Source organism: Solanum lycopersicum, chromosome 12 (genome assembly GCF_036512215.1).
Source record: "Solanum lycopersicum chromosome 12, SLM_r2.1".
NCBI lineage: Eukaryota > Viridiplantae > Streptophyta > Magnoliopsida > Solanales > Solanaceae > Solanum > Solanum lycopersicum.
The window spans coordinates 62,947,117-62,964,982 of NC_090811.1; the positions used below are offsets into that span (position 1 = coordinate 62,947,117).

The 17,866-nt window shown below is 34.7% G+C and overlaps 1 protein-coding gene and 1 long non-coding RNA gene across 2 annotated transcripts; one reads left to right on the forward strand and one right to left on the reverse strand.

Moving 5' to 3' along the window:
• Positions 1–9,296: 9,296 nt before the first annotated feature.
• On the forward strand, positions 9,297–16,421 carry LOC101261395 (uncharacterized). The gene is made up of 5 exons (XM_004252353.5): positions 9,297–9,620; positions 10,990–11,908; positions 12,170–12,265; positions 15,431–15,567; positions 16,014–16,421. Exons 1-5 carry the CDS (start codon positions 9,406–9,408, stop codon positions 16,183–16,185), a joined length of 1,539 nt encoding a protein of 512 aa, XP_004252401.1. The 5' UTR covers positions 9,297–9,405; the 3' UTR covers positions 16,186–16,421.
• On the reverse strand, positions 12,723–14,960 carry LOC138340555 (uncharacterized). Its single transcript, XR_011213123.1, has 2 exons — positions 14,836–14,960; positions 12,723–13,111 (listed from the first exon to the last, which is right to left on the reverse strand). It is a non-coding gene; the product is annotated as an uncharacterized lncRNA (long non-coding RNA).
• Positions 16,422–17,866: the final 1,445 nt, after the last annotated feature.

A 17,866-nucleotide genomic window follows, 5' to 3' on the forward strand; every position in this document is an offset into this window, starting at 1 on the left:
CATGAATCAATATTATTGTAACGACCTGTTTAGTCGTTTTGACCAGCAGATTTTATTTCTAAAAAAACAGGCTGAGGCGACGAACCCAACGACGGACCGTCATGGGCACGACGGACCTTCGCAGGGTCTCGTTTCAAAACACTTAGAAAATCTGAAATTGGGTACTGAAAATCGACTCTCTGAACTTCGTAACGGAGTGGCAGGACGGACCGTCACAGGCCATTCACCCAAAATCAAGTTTTTGAACTATGCGACGGACAGCAGGACGGACCGTCGCAAGCGCGACGGCCCGTCACAAGCGCGACGGCCCGTCACAGCTTGTGTAATCCCAGTTGGAGTCGGATTTCTGGTTAAGTTTTAAGGGACGTTTTTGACTATTCTTGCCTTAATTATAAAGTTCGTGGGTTTATATTAATAACTCAAATTCTTGGGGGTTAAAAGAGGTAACCTTAAGTTAATTAGTGGGGTATTATTGCCATCTTTTATTCTTAATTATATACTAATTATGGTAAAAGAAAGAGGGTTTGAATAAGAAAATAGAAAGAACAAGAAGGGAGAGAGAGAAACGATCGAGAGAAAAGGAAAACACCAAGCTTTGAGGATTAACTTGCTTGATTTCAATTCTTCGGTGGAGGTAGGTTATGGTTTTCATGCTTTCATAGTAAACTCTTAATCGAGAATGATATGTATTGGTAGTATTGTAAACCCTACTATATGCTTAATTGTATGTTTGCATGAATATGATTATGTGATTGTGATAACATAAGCATGATGAAAATATTGAATCCCAAATCTTGAAAAGAAACTTCAATATACATTATTAATGATGATGCCTTGGTATAGAAGAAGGCTTGATGAATTAAAGTAATGGGATTGATGATGCCTTGGTATAGAAGAAGGCTTGATGAATTAAAGTAATGGGATTGATGATACCTTGGTATAGAGAAGGCTTGATGATTTACAGAATGATATTAGTGGATCGGAGTGTCACGTTCCGACACATAGTATTAGTGGATCGGAGTGTCACGTTCCGACACATAGTATTAGTGGATCGGAGTGTCACGTTCCGACACATAGTATTAGTGGGACGGTTGTCACGAACCGACACGTAGAATTAGGGGATCGGAGTGTCACGTACCGACACATATAGGGGATCGGAGTGTCACGTACCGACACATATAGGGGATTGGGTGTCACGAACCGACACGTAGAATTAGGGGATCGGAGTGTCACGTATCGACACATAGTAGTAGGGGATCGGAGTGTCACGTACCGACACATATAGGGGATCGGAGTGTCACGTACCGACACATATAGGGGATCGGGTGTCACGAACCGACACGTAGAATTAGGAGATCGGAGTGTCACGTACCGACACATAGTAGTAGGGGATCGGAGTGTAACGTACCGACACAAGAGGAAGAAAGATAATGAATCTTGAAAGATGATAATATATTCAATCTAATGAACTTAATTCCCAAATGAGTATGGTATTGAGGCTTGAGCCCTCATGGATGAACTTGATGGTACTTATTGATGATTATAGTACCTGTTGTTGCTACATGTTGAGTTTTATAGTTGATTTATGATATTACTTGATATATATACTGTTCTCTATTTGAGTTGACCGATGATATCTACTCAGTACCCGTGGTTTGTACTGACCCCTACTTTTATGTTTTCTTCTGGTTATTTGTGGAGTGCAGCAAACGTTCCGTCATCTTCAACTCAGCAGTGATTCTAGCCAGTCTTCGTCATACCGGATATTCAGGGTGAGCTAATGCTTCTAGCTTGGACTGGGTCTTCTTCTTCAAGTCTTGATGCCTTGAACTTCCGGCATGGACTAGCTTCTTATGTATTTTTAGCTTTTAGAATACTCTTAGTTTAGTCATTTGATCGTAGATGTTCTTGTGATGATGACTTCCAGATTTTGGGGAATAATAGATGTTGAATTTTAGAAGTTAATGAATTGGTCTTTATTTAATGAGTTTAAGTCTTCCGCATTACTTTCTGCTTATATTATATTGAAATGTTAAGGTTTAGATTGGTTGGTTCGCTCACATAGGAGGGTAAGTGTGGGTGCCAGTGGCGACCCGGATTTGGGTCGTGACAATTATTGGATGACAAAATTAACAAAAGCAATTTTTTAGTAAAATTGGTAAAAAATTTCAAATTTTTAACAACAATTCAAGATCCCAAAATCTAGAGAGAAAAAAAATGATATTTAGGTGAAAATCTAGTTTTTGGGTTCTTTTAAGATTTTTAAACTTGCATCAAAATTTTATATTTTATCAAAAGAAAGAAAAAAAGTCCATCAATTATGACTGTAACTATAATTCAATCTATTCGTTCCCTCCTTAAATGCATTTTTATTAAAGAGATTGCATTGTTAGATTATACATAAAAATAATAATTAGTTACAATTATTTACTTTTTTTCATAAATAGATTTTCATTCTGATAAATTACGATAACTGATAATTATATTATTAGTGATTTATTATCGCGATATTATGTTTGTGTACCGTATTATTTAGATCACTATGTAATTAAAAATTGGACAACTTTCACATATAGCAAACAAAAAATTCATATTTGTATGTTATAGCAAACTTTGCATAATTGCGCTCCATAGCAAACATAAAACTGTATAATTTGCTATACATATACAATTGTATAATTCGCTGGCCTAAATTGTATAATTCGCTGGCCTATTTCGTTGCAATTGTATAATTTGTTTTGCATACAGTTGAATCGAATTAAAATGTATGTATATTGCATAATTATAAGTGTATAGCAAGAAGATATATGTTTTTCTCGCTTTATACAAAAACAGAAACACAATATATACACTTCTTGTAACGACCCGCTAGGTCGTTTTGAGAATTAGGACTATTTTTACTCTTTCTGAAAAAAATAAAAATTAAAGGGGGGTATTTTAACTATTGATAACTACAAGTACCTAGTTGATGAAACTTTTATTAAATAAGTAATATAGATAATAGATTAGTGGGGTTTCACGGTTAACATACTCTTGTTCAGAAAATAAAAGGGGTGGAGGCAGAAACTTACCGTAAGCGACAAACGAGAGGAATAACAATAAGAATTGCTCAGGTAAACGCAAGCAATTTTCATTCTTTCTCAATTCTGCATATTAAAATAGGTTGTCAGAGGGCATTAGATTGTTGTTATTATTTTATTCTTATGTTGTTATTTAAGAGTGTTTTTTTTTTTGTTTTCATGGGTAAGATGTAGTGTATAGTGAGTTGAGAATTTATTTATTATCACGGATTGAGATTTCTGGGGACGTTAGTGTGGTTATTAGGTGATAGTCTAATAAAATCCTAATCGCTAGACGTATTGTAAAAATCTGGAAATTTGATCTGCAAATTTCCCTCCCGTATAATTAATTTTTGCATAAGAATGAGGGGGAAAAGTGTTGAACCAATCATTGGGCAATGATTGCCAATGATTGGCATGTGACAAACAATTTGGCCAAATTGTCACTTGTACAGAATGACAATTGGGAGGAAAACGTTGCAGGCTTGCGACGTTGTGCATCGTTAATGGGTGGTATTATTCTTATTTTATTCATTTACAAAATTTATTTACTAGTTTTATATATTAAGATATGTAATTAATTATTGGATATATATTATATGATCTAAAATTAAATTTTAGTGTATTTAAGGAATTAAGGTTAAATTCTTGGCTTGAAATTTAACAAATTGGCATATAAATTATATCAAGATTTGACGTTTGATTAGAGATATGAGTGAGTTTAGGGTCTATGATATACCTATAATAATTTGAATGTCCACGAACTCGCTTACTTATGAATATTGCATCATTGGTAGATCGTGAACATTACGGAACTTTGCAAAAAGGGAAGGAACTATCTTAAAGATTCGTGACACGAATTCGGCACTTGAGGTATGTTAAGGCTTGTTAGACTTGTTGAAGGACGTTTTTCTAATTAAAGATTAAAAATAAAAATAGACAAAGGGGTAAGGGGGAAATATGGTGGTCTCGTATCAATGGTGTGACGGGCATTGGTACGAGTACCGGTGTTATAAAACGGAAAATTACTATTATAGAATGTGGATTGAAATTTGAGAATGCCAAGGCATATGGACATTAGCTGATATATTATTGACTTGAATTCCTTGTGTGATTGTGTTTTATTTATTTCACCCGTATAGTTGTGATAATTGAGGTGGTTATGTATTATATTCATATTGATTGATTGAGATGCATCATCATCCCCTCTATTGAAACAATATTGTGCACATGCATAGAGATGAGACTGAGTATAAGTTGGACACGTGGAGATCGTCCGTGCTGGGGATGGTGAGATGTTAAGATTGTAATTTGGGCACGTGGAGACCGTCCGTGCGAAAATTGTTTGATATTATGATAGTGCGTTGAGATCGTCCGCACAGACACGTGTAGATCGTCCGTGTCAGTATATGGACCTCGCGAGTCCCCCATGGGTCATGAACTCTCGATGTATTTTCGAGGAGTATCATGTATATACGGTTGGGTGAGTATTGAGTATTCTGAGACATATCATTACATGGCATCATATTGCATTGCATTTCATCCCATCATTCATTCTTGATGACTATATGTTTCGTTTGGTGTTTGGAAAATATTAAATGTTGATTTCCTTTATTGATGAAACTTAAATAGTAAGTGTAATATATATATACTTGTACAATCTAAGAATTTATTTTCTTATATAACTCCCGTCACTACTTCTTCGTTGTCGGTCAATGAGACATACTAGGTACACGTGATTTCGTACTCATACTACGCTTGTTGCACTCTTTGTGGTGCAGATTCGATTCCGAGTAGAAGCACATCTCGTGGAGCAATTTGAGTCCGAGCTTTGAGTTGTGGTGAGCTGCTTGGCTGTTCCGTGGCCCACACCTCCCTCTATCTTTTATTTATTCTGTTATTAGTATTCAAACAGGATATCCCTTATATTAGATTTGTCAATTAGTTTCAGACTTGCATCGAATTTTAGAAGCTCTTGTACTTAAGACACCAATTCTTGGGGTGATATTTTATCTTCCGCATTTCGTACTTATAAGGAACTCAATGTTGGAGATTCTTGATAAGCATTGGTCTTTTTACTCATTTGTTGGTTTAGTTGGGTTAATATGTTGGGTTGGCTTACCTATTGGTTGGGAACATAGGTGCCATCACGACTTGCAAAATTTGGGTCGTGACACTTCTGTTATATAAAGCTAGAGAAAATTGTATTTCACTGCAATTGTATAATTCGCAATTGTATAATTCGTTGGCCTTTTTTTAGCAATATTTGAAGTAAAATGTTTGTAAATTGTATAATTAAGTGTATAACACGAAGATATACATTTTTGCATGTGTATATACAATTTTCTCTCGCTTTATACAAAACGAAAACAGAACTATTTCTGTGTATAAAGCGAGAGAGGCGAGCGAGAACGGAGAGTGGCGAGCGAGATTTTTGGGAGAGAGACGCTGACAAATTTTAGCTAATGTTTGCTATGGAGCACAATTAAATCAAACCCTAGCTATTCCATTTAATTTAAGTTATTAGTTTGCTATTATATATAATTTTTCCTTAAAAATTTGTGTCAAACTTATGAGTATTTTGATAGTTTAATTTGTAAAAAAGAAAAATATATTTTCTTAAAATTAAAACACATGTTGTAATTTTATTCAAAGATATTTTCTAAAAATATTTAAAAATCAATGATTAAACACTAATCAAATTTATATTTGTTTGAAACTGTTCATAATCAAACTCAATGTCACGGTACTTGAATAAAAAATATCGATATTTCATCTATTTACTATTAAAACACTTAATAAAATATGAATATTATTTATGATTAATCTATATTGTAATGAATAATGGACTATGAATATTATGAACAAACGAAGTGTTTTTCCAAATTACTTTAGCGAAAATCTATCAAAAAATATTTTTTCTATCTTCTCAAAAAACATATTCATACTACACAATATATTTTGTTATGGTAAACAAATTTTTCTTACTCAATATCCAGAATACTCATATAATAAAGCTTGATTAAATTCAAATAATACATTCTAAGAACATATTTAAAAAAAAGCTACCAACAAAAAATTTCCCGGTCAAATCAAAATCAAAGGATAAATTTTAGGAATCACATAATTTTAATACGAAATTACAATCCTCTTTAATTTTCAATTACATTAATATCTTAAAAAGTAACTCAAATCAAATACATTAATATAGGGCTGTTCAAAACAGAACCGAAACCGATAAACCGAATCGATAAAAAAGTTATTAGTTTATAGTATTGGGTTGTTGGCTGAGTGGTTTTGATAAAGGTTTTGATTTTTTTTGTTATCGGGTTATTGGTTCTTAACGGTTTAAAAATTTTTCTTAATGGGTTAACTGACAACCCGATAATAAATTAAATAATTATATTTATACCATTTTGTATATAAAGTTCTCAACTAGGTGTTTAATTTCCTACTTTTATTTTGGTTGTCTCAAACACTTGATTATTCTACAATTTAAAAGTGTTTGTTTTTGAGCAAGATGTAACTTGTGAACTCAAGTGTACGGTTTATTTGGTTTGTCACCTTATTTCTAAGTGATTTTCAGTATTTTTTCTTTTGTGTCAAATTTTAACGGTTAAACCGATAATGATCAAAAATCGATAACCAATAACTGATAAGCCAATATCTTAATGGTTCTATAATGATTTAGCATCTCTACAAATCGATAACCAATAAGTCAACCCAATAAACTTCAAAACCGAATCGAATCGGCCGATACACAGCCCTACATTAATATTGTTGTGTGGAATTCGAGATAATACGTGAAAATATAAACGCGAAAAACAAGACAACAGATTTACGTGATTCACCAATAAATTGGCTACGTCCACGGGAAGAGGGGTTGCAGTTTTATTATGGAGAGGCAAGAACAGAATTACAGAATAGGGTTTGCCATAGCGTCTATATATAGTGCTAAACTACGCCCTAACAGGCTTGGGCCCAACATACAGAATTGACAGATAATTAAGGGTCCAATTCAAGGCATTCAACAAATCTCCACCTTGACTTGAATTCTCCAAACAGATTCTTCAGACGCACTATGATAGTGCCAGGCCTCCCCCTCTTCCTCAGAATTGCCCCGCAGGGCAATTAACAGCTTCTGATGTTGAGCAAGTCCAAACAGTGTTGAAACTTGCTAACATATCAGCAGGATTATCAGCAGTTCCTACTTTCTTCACCTTGATTCTCTTCTCACTTCTCAGAAAATGATACTTCACGCCAATATACTTGGTTCTCTCATGATGGACTTGATCCTTGGCTAGACAAATTGCGCTCAAACTGTCACAATACACCATAGCCTGATTATGATGCAATAACTTAGTCATATCCTCCTGGTGAACTTCTGACGATGCAACATGGACTGAACCTGTAACCGTGGAACCTTGTAGAAAATATAAAGTACCACGCATGACACCTTTCAGAATCAGATTTGAACCCTTCCAGACCCACAAGACTCCATCTTTTCCCGACCAGCTGAATCCCTTGCTGTCCAAAAGACTGAGAGATATCAGATTTTTCGTCATCAATGGAACATGCCTGACCTCGTTCAATGTGCAGAAGCTACCGTCATGTGTACTTATCTTGATCGAGCCTGTCCCAACCACCTTGCAGACAGAACTGTTGGCCATCGAGATGCTGCCTCCGTCTACCTGCTCATAAGTCGTGAACCACTCTCTCTTAGCGCAAATGTGATAGGATGCCCCAGAATCGAGAACCCGCACATCTGAATGATGAGTGTGCTCATCCGCAACTAGGGCAATGTCTTCTTCAGAATTGGTGCCTTCTTCAGCAACAACAGCAGACACTGATTGTTTTTCCGATTGCTTCTTCTTCTTCGGACAATCAAATTTCCAATGTCCCTTCTCCTTGCAGTAATTTCAAACATCATCCGGCTTTGCACCCTTCGACATCGGCTTATTTTTCTTTCCGCTGTTTTTCCTTCCCTTTCCGCTACTGGTGAACAGACCGGAAGGCTGTATGTCCGTACTTGTGCCGTTAGCCTTATACCGTAATTCCCTGCTATGAAGGGCCGATCTGACTTCTTCCAGCGACACAGTATCTTTCCCAACAATGAACGATTGAACAAAATTCTCAAACGACATTGGGAGAGATACTAACAGAATCAGGGCAGCATCTTCATCCTCGATCTTCACATCGATATTACGCAATTCTAATAACAAAGTATTCAATTGCTCTAAATGTTCCCTGAGTTGTGTACCTTCAGCCATTCGTAAACCGAATAGACGTTGTTTCAGAAGCAGCTTGTTGGTTAGAGATTTTGTCATGTACAAACTCTCCAGCTTCAACCACAGACCAACAACAGTCTCTTCATCCGAGACCTCCGTGATGACGTCATCCGCGAGACACAGCATGATCGTCGAGTGCGCCTTTTCCTCCAAAATTGTCATCTTAGGAGTAACGACGGCGTTCTTGTCTTTCGACAACGGCGCCCAGAAGCCTTGTTGTTTCAACAAAGCCCGCATCTTGATCTGCCATAAACTGAAACTGTTCCTCCTTGTGAATTTGTCGATTTTCACGTTCAAAGCAGACATCTCGAATTCTCCAAGAACACTGATTAACCGAGAGGCTCTGATACCAATTTGTTGTGCGTAATTCGAGATAATACGTGAAAATATAAATGCGAAAAACAAGACAACAGATTTACGTGGTTCACCAATAAATTGGCTACGTCCACGGAAAGAGGGGGGCAGTTTTATTATGGAGAGGCAAGAACAGAATTACAGAATAGGGTTTTCCATAGCGTCTATATATAGTGCTAAACTACGCCCTAACAGGCTTGGGCCCAACATACAGAATTGACAGATAATTAAGGGCCCAATTCAAGGCATTCAACAAATATGTAGTTCGAATATATTAAAGAGTATATCAAATACATCATAACACAAGCCAGATACATAATATATAGTTCGAATATATTAAAAATTAGCTCGAATATATTATAAAATAAATTAGATGTATAATATGTAGCTCGAATACATTAAATACTGATTTAAATATATTACTATATATAATTCGAATACGTTAAACAAATAAAAAAATTTAGAAACTTTTAGAAATAAAAAAAAAGATATTAAAAATAAGAAAAACGTGTATTTCAATAATTTTTCGTAAATTCGAATCTTAAAAAAATTCACCATAGTTACTAGAAAATAGCCCTCTTTAAACTTGTAGGTCCCACTGGCCCCATGGGTCCTCCTCCTTCTCCACTTGTTTTACTGTTTGAAATATCAGATCTACCATTTTTTCTACACTGAAGCTCAACTTCAAGCTCTGTTAAGGGGCAATGTCGTCCTTCGGAGTTTCAGCTTCAGCCATTGTTGTACTTTGCTTATGCTTAATTCACTCTATACAAGCTTCACAACACGATTACTCCGCCGATAAATTCGTAAGCAAAGGCAATGTGTTTGTAGTTCATGGAGGTAGTGAAGGAATTTACTCTTCTAACCCTAACATCAACCAATCTTCTACCGCTTCGGCAGATGGACAGTCTTTTATACGGTGAAAATTTCTCTATCTTCAATATGACTGTTTTGAGTTTTGATGTTAAATTGCTTCATTTGTAGTATCTGGTTGTATTTTCTGCTCATTTTGGGGATTTATTTTGATATTTCTGATCTTAATTTGGGATTATTGAAGATTTAGTTGATTGATGAATTGAGATTTGAGAGTGGAGTATTGACTTGGTAATTTATTATTAGTTTTCACTTTGAAAACAAAACCTATTTTTTTTTCAAATTTCACAATGAAACATGGTCAAATGCACACTAGTAGGTGTTTGGCCATGAAAACCCAAAACTATTTAGCTTTATTTGGAATTTTTGAAGTTGGAGTTAGATTAGCTGACAAAGCATTTCAGGATAGAAACATGTAGATTTCTACATAGGCATGTGATGTCAGTGTTATCGCGAAAAGCGCAAAAAAGCTCTACGGTTCGTGGGACTTTAAGCGCAAATTAAGGGCGGACTTTAATGAAAAACGGCGCAATGGGAGAAAAAAAGTACAAATATAATAATTATAAGAATGACACATGACCAACAAAATTGAAAAAAAATTATGATAGAGCGAAAAATCAATTGTCTAGTGTCACTTCTTCATAAAAGGCTCACTGGCAAGGAAAGTTTGCCTTCGAACCTTGGTGACGACTCTAAAGCGCACATAGCAAAGCCTCAACATGTTTTGAGCCTTGCTTCAGGGCTTAAGTGCACTTAAAGCGCACCTTTGTTAACACTGTGTGATGTCCTTGAAGAAGATCAATTATCTGTGTCATATCAGGCCTAGATGTATGATTGTTGCGGTGTGCGAGAAAAAAACACGACTCCAACTTCAAAAATTTTAAATAAAGTGAATTAGTTTTTCCTTTCCATGGCGTTTGACCATGTTACATTGTGAAATTTGAAAAAAGTAGTTTTTGTTCAAAGTGAAAAATGATATCTGAAATTGTTTTGGATTCTCAAAGTAGCCCCTTTTGACATGATCCATTATTCAAAGCTTAAATTCTACTAGAATTCTAACTTGTCACATGGAAACTTAAGCGAGATGTCAAATATAACAACATTCTTATGCTAGAACTACACTGAAAAAGGTATTAAGTGGAAATTGATCCCTAGGTAAATATCTCAACATCTAACCAAGTGCACCATTTAGCATTCTTGTAGCATAGGTGTCAACAGATAATATTATACCAAATTTTAGAAAGTATATGCATAAAATACCTAATTTTACGGTGAGACCACGGGTTCATGTGCCCCATTTTTAACATGTAAATTCACCCCTGCTTAATATTGTTGTTGGAATGTTGGTAATAGAAACAAATATCACAGAGACAAAAGTTCAGCATTTTCTGACCTTTATCGTTTGTAAAAATCAGTTTTGAGAAGATTATATTCCGGAGACCTGAAGAATTTTCAAACTTTAGCTCAGGATCAATTCATGCAGTTGTTTTTGAGGTGGATGACCGAGAGACAATTGGCGGCTCTGCCTATGGGGGGCAAAGAGCTGTTTGTTGCACAGCAGATCTTGCAAAACTGGGAGTTTGTACACAAGGGGAAATAATTCACCGCCCATCTACTAATAATCCTGGTTGGCCTAAAGTATTTGGTGCCTCATTTGGCATTGATGAGCTTGAAGCAAAACTGCAGCCGAGAACAATACATATAACAAAAACTGGAATGTACAATGTGTACTTTATGCACTGCGACCATAATCTTAAGGAAGTTGTTGTTGAAGGGAAAACCATATGGAAAAATCCTACCGGTTACCTACCTGGTAGAATGGCACCACTTATGAATTTCTATGGGTACATGTCTCTTATGTTTGTGCTACTTGGGATCTTTTGGTTTTCTCAGTACGCGAGATTCTGGAGAGAAGTTCTTGCTTTACAAAATTGTATTACTCTCGTAATAACATTAGGCATGTTTGAGATGGCATTATGGTACTTTGATTATGCTGAATTCAATGAAACCGGAGTCAGACCAACTGGGATCACTGTATGGGCTGTTACTTTTGGTGCAGTAAAGCGCACAGTTGCTCGTTTGATTATTTTGATGGTCTCAATGGGGTATGGTGTTGTTAGACCTACCCTTGGTGGTCTTACATCCAAGGTTCTTTTGCTTGGAGGAACTTTCTTTCTGGCATCAGAAGTTCTTGAACTGGTAGAAAATGTTGGTACTGTTAGTGATTTCTCAGGAAAAGCAAGGCTGTTTTTTGTACTTCCTGTGGCAATCTTGGATGCTTTCTTTATCCTCTGGATATTCACTTCCCTTTCTGCAACTTTGAATAAACTTCAGGTATAGTGACCTTTACTTTTGCGTATTACGTTGTGTTAATTTGGTGGTCTATAATAAAAGGACTTCCTTCCCGCAATTCCTATCCTATTAATGTATTTGTGAGTGACCAGAGATCTTGATGTGATACAAGTTCACCTTCATATATATATATATATATATATATATATATATATGATGGTTAATTATAACATGACTTCATGTTTCCAATCATTCTTACTATCAATCAATGGTAGTTCATTTGCTGCTGTTGTGGACTTACAGGCTAGAAGATTGTTGGCCAAGTTGGACATATACCGGAGGTTCACAAATGCTCTAGCTGTTGCAGTTATTGTTTCTGTTGGTTGGGTATGCTATGAGGTAATATTTGGCTATCTTCAATTTAAGACTGATCTTTTTGTTTATTTTCATCAACCTAAGCGATTCTTAGATTTGTCTACTCTCCCAGAAAGAGCCAAATGATGGCAACCCCAAAGTGATCTGAATTAAAGGAAAAATAGCCAAACCTTAATGCTCAAGTGTCCAGTTTATGTGTACAGGCCACAGGGAATGAGTTTGTTGAAACAGTAACAAAAATATCCAGCACTCATCTAATCCATTAACTGACCTGCAAATCTTGATAAACAAATATGAAAACAGTGAAATTAGGTGCTTACGGGTGACAGGAAGGTGGTGCTTTTATGGAGTTACAGTTGTAATGCTATTCGAGTCCTGTTTCATCTGCTCTAAGCCATTTAGTAAATAAATAAAAACATCATAACTCAACAAATCTTTTTTCTTCTATCCGGGAATTCGTAAGAAACCTAACTGAGCAAAATTTTAGAAAAGGGTAAATCTGTTACTGAGGTAAAATGAGTAAATCAGTTTAATGAGTGTCACGACCCAAAAATGGACGTGATGGCACTCGTCTTATCCCACCAAGACAAGTCAGCCTAAAACTCAACCATTACAATAAAGTGCGGAAATAAGATATAAGTAACTTAATAAAAACCCCAAAACCTGGTAGTCACGTGTACAAGCCTCTAAAGTATTACAATTGATTCAAAAGAAAAACTCAAGTCTCAAATGAACTTGTTTCTAGAATAGAACAAGATCATAATCATGGAGAAGAAAGTCTGCTGCGATGGAAACAGCTACCTCACAAATCTCCAAGAAGCCTCGGAAAAGAAGAGATTGACAAGTACAATGAAAATCCAGGCTCATAACCTACAAAAATTTGTAGAAGCAAGGGGTGAGTACCAAACCACACGGTACTCAACAAATAAACCTCTAAACACAAGCTAAGGGGATAAAATACGGATACTCCTACCACCCCAACTGAACCTTCAAAATTACAACCTGCGTAAAAATCAGCCCAACCTAACAACTCACAATTTACATAGCACAAAGCCTTACAACAACACCTAGACAAGTTACATATCCTCAACAACGATACTTGGACAAATTACATATTCTCGACAACAACACTTTGACAAATTACATATCCTCAACAACAATACCTTGCCAAATTACATATCCTCAACAACGACACTTTAACAAATTACATATCCTCAACAACAAGCTCAGTATTTATCAATCACAAGTTCCACATAAAGGCATTCACAAGATCAGCAAAACACAACATCAAGTTCATTAATGATAAGAATGTGCAATGCAATGAAATGCAATGTCAAGTATAATGATGCATGTCTGACCTAGTGATACACACCCGCTGTCTCTCAGTGTGGGGCCCATGGGGGTCATATCTGTCCATGCATCTGTCGCGGCGCATGACACGACCCTCGATAATAGTAACCATCGCGGCTCGCGATACGTCCCTCGAAATATAGTATCCATCGCGGCGCGCGATACGTCCCTCGAAATGGTACATCCTCTTTAAGTTCTCATTCTTTCTCAATACACATAACACTTTCACAACCATGTAACAGAATAATGCAAATGACATGTTCACACAAATAATGAGGATATGACCATTTTCACAACACTGCACAATTCACAACAACATCAACAATGATTCAACAAACTTTTCAAATCATTCTTTATTATCAACACATCACACACAAGCAATTATTCACATTGCCTTTTATCACCCTTTGGTTTCATCATTAGAATTATTCAATGTAGACAAGTCAACACCTCACCAAGTCTCATTACTCCCAAACATATACCACAAGGAAATACACGCATTCCATACACTTAACAAGAGTTTAGAATTTCACTTGCCTCAACCAATCAAGAATTCACTCCGGAACATGAGCCTTCCTCTTCTGTTAAACTTCCAAATCAGTGCAATCTATTCAAGTACGTATTCACAATGAGATTTCTAATTTAACATCACCTATATTACTATAATTCAATTCTTAACCTTAATGCCAATTAACATGTCAACTCTTCAATTTTCTCCAAATTTCAAATCTAGGGTTTATTTCTAATTTCCTCAATATTATAGTTTAATAATATTCACATAATACAATATATCTAATATTATTAACAATTAATTTTTTTTTATACGATAATCATAAGAAGAATTCAAGTTCATGGTGAAACTACAAAACCAGTAACTTGCATCCGAAAAAGTAATTTATTAAATACTCCATCCCATCCTCCTAACTGTAGATGAAATATAATTTTCTAATCATTACAAATAAATTAATAAAAAAAATGCATGTCCTCTCAATAATCCATAACGCAAGAACGTGCCTTCTCATTTTTATTCTAACTTTCAATTTCTGCACTTTATTCAATTAAACAAATATATGACTTGTTGTCATTAATTCAACTATATAACCTTTACATCATCGATAAACGTCCAGCCAACACGTAATGTCCTTTCATTCTTTATCTAACCAATGTATTATAAAAATATACTATGATATATGCTTATCAATTCAATTGATAACAAAATATTTCAAAGGGACGAGCATACCGACCTTAGGGATATGGAGCATTGTAGTTGTTTTCCGCCACCGTTCCTTTTCATAGTTAATGACTTCAAAATAGTAAACCCTACTTACTTTATTAGTTTAATAAAGCTGGGTTAAGAGGTCTATAAGGTATTAAATTACTATGGACTTGACCCGTCAACTAATTAAATAAATTGTTTAATATATGTCCATTAATTAAGTAATTGTAGTTAAATAAATAGTTTAAAATTTTCAAATCACCTTCACCAACTAATCAAAATACTCGGGGCAACTATTGATATGTGTAACAATTGAAATTTCGTATAAATTATTATTTGTTTTAAATGACTTTTTGAGTCATTACAATGAGTGTGAGGGCTAGGAGACCTACCTATTTATTAAGCATTTCCATTAGCTGAAGAACATACGTTTGGTAGCGAGATTCTTAATATCCTCAACTTAGGATCATATGGAATGATTGGGGGCTTATGTGGATCCTCCAAAATTGGAATGTCCTCCTATCTCGTACCTGAGTTCATATAACATAAGTTTCTTATCGTCCTAATTTTTCCGGTTTTTTGTATTACCAAGCTAAGCATTAAAAGTTATTTTTCCATGGCAGCTGTACTTCAAGTCCAGTGATGTGTACAACGAGCGATGGCAAAAGGCCTGGATTATTCCTGCCTTCTGGCAAGTGTTGTCTTTCTCTCTCCTTTGCGTCATCTGTGCTCTTTGGGCTCCATCTCAAAACTCCATGAGGTAAGACCGGGCTTTCATCTCTATAACACATGTTTTAGATTTGATTAAGTTCACAGAGCTCCTATTATGTAATTGCTTACCATAAAACATGCTAAAAATGATCGTTTTAGTAATGATGATTGTTCTTTCTTATGTAAAGATGATCTGAAATGTCCTCTGAACTGGCGATTTTTATCTTAATAGAGTATATGAATACTTTTTACCATGCGAGAAAATGAGATGATTTTCTCCTTCACCCAACCCTCCCCATTTCCATTGAGAGATCATGAACGAATGAAGTTCCTTTGTCAGTTGAAAAAGAACGAAGAAAATGATAACATATTTTCCCGGTGTCAAAGATTCAGCATCGTTTACTTCAAACCATTTGGTAGAACCTATATGTTTGCGATATTTACTTTCCTTTACTACACTTACATTCTAATTGGTTTTCTTTTCGATACAACCAGATATGCCTATTCTGATGATAGTGAAGAGTTTGATAAGGATATCACCTTGACACTCATAAAACCCTCCCCTCTGCCATCAAAGGATGTAAGAATTCCATTCGAAGTGAGATCAACGCCTGGTGGAGATGGGACATCTAATGGTGGTGACGTAGAAGAAGACAAGACAGAGTAGAGAGTATATACATATATATTGTCCATACTACTGTAAACGAAAAACGTCATGAAAAAGAGTTAATTGCTCATAGAATCTTGTATCTGGTGTTCTCTGTGCAAAAATATTGAAGGTGGGATCAGGTAATAGTAAAATTCTTAATACAATAGGGAAATTGTTGCCTTCGTTCATATTTGTTTCAAAGTGCTTATATGAATACTGTATGTGTTGGCCAATATTCATTTTATTTTACTGTCTATGCAAATCTTAAATTATTCTAAAGTATATGTCAACATATAAGTGATCGTTTATCGACCAATGACATTAATTATCAAATGATTGAATAAACGAAAACATATTAATTACGATAGCATTAAAAGCATCTAATGAATTATAAGTTCATCGCGCATTATCATTTCAATAACTCAGCTTGCTCATAAGAGCCCATAGGTGATAGTGATACAATAACAATCAAGTTCAAATTTCATATTTAAAACTAGGCTTCAATTCCTTGAGTTAAAATACAAAATAATCAAAAAAATAAATAAGTTATATAAATAAAATAAATAGGAAAAATGACAGAAATCTCACATTTCAGTTCTCTTACTAATACTATCCCTTATTAGTTTTACAAATTTTTAAAATCTCTCATTTTCACGCATCAAATTAATGTATCAACACATCAAATTAATGTATCTCGCGCATCAAATTAATGTATCATGTATAAAATGTACATTAGATTAGTGTATCATGTATAAAATATAATGTATCTCACTTAACAATTAATGTATCTCGCACATCAGATTAATGTATTAGCATTTATATTATTGTATCAGTTTGAGGGATTTCTGTAATTATAAACTTACAAGAGACAAATGATAATTTTACCTTAAAAGTATCTGATATATGTCCTTTGCCAAAAAAAATATCAATGACAAAATAGATATTGCATAAAATAAGGACAAGATTATATTTATGTAATTAGGGCAAAGTTAAAACGTTTTTTTTTATGTAAAAAGAAAGTATAATTACTTTTGGTTAGTCTAAATCAATTATTACTTGTATTATAGTATTATAAGTGAGATATTAATCTTTTGACTTACCTAGATTTGTACCACATTCATAGAACTATTAATTTCGATCACACCTAACAACTAACATGACAATTAAACCATAGGCGAAAAAAATATGTGAGATATCTAGGAGGGTCCCTTACTAGATATTTTTACACTATAAGAGAGTCTAAATAAATTGAGTTGGTGATCTAAAGTTATATTTTGATGAAAGGCATTTAAAATAATAAATTTGTAAGTGAAATTGTATATATTTTTTTTATTTGAAGAAATATTTTGTTAATTTTTTAAGATGTAAATTTTTTATATACTCATAATCAACTAATTATATAATTTTTACTTCTAAACTTAAAAAAATAATTGTATGCTTTGGATTGTTTGATATGATATATCATCAATTCAATGTAAATATGATATTAGATATAAGAGCATGAAGGTCGAGATTTATGGCAAAAAATTTATAGGTAATTGAGTACTGATTTCTCTCCTTTTTGTTATTGTTGGTGGAGGTGGTGGTGGGGAAAAGGTGGTTGTGGTAGTGGTTTCTCTACACATTTATTTTCGAGACCAGTTTTGGAACACTTTGTTCTCTACTCATACAAGTAATCAGTAAGGTCTGTGCTTAGATC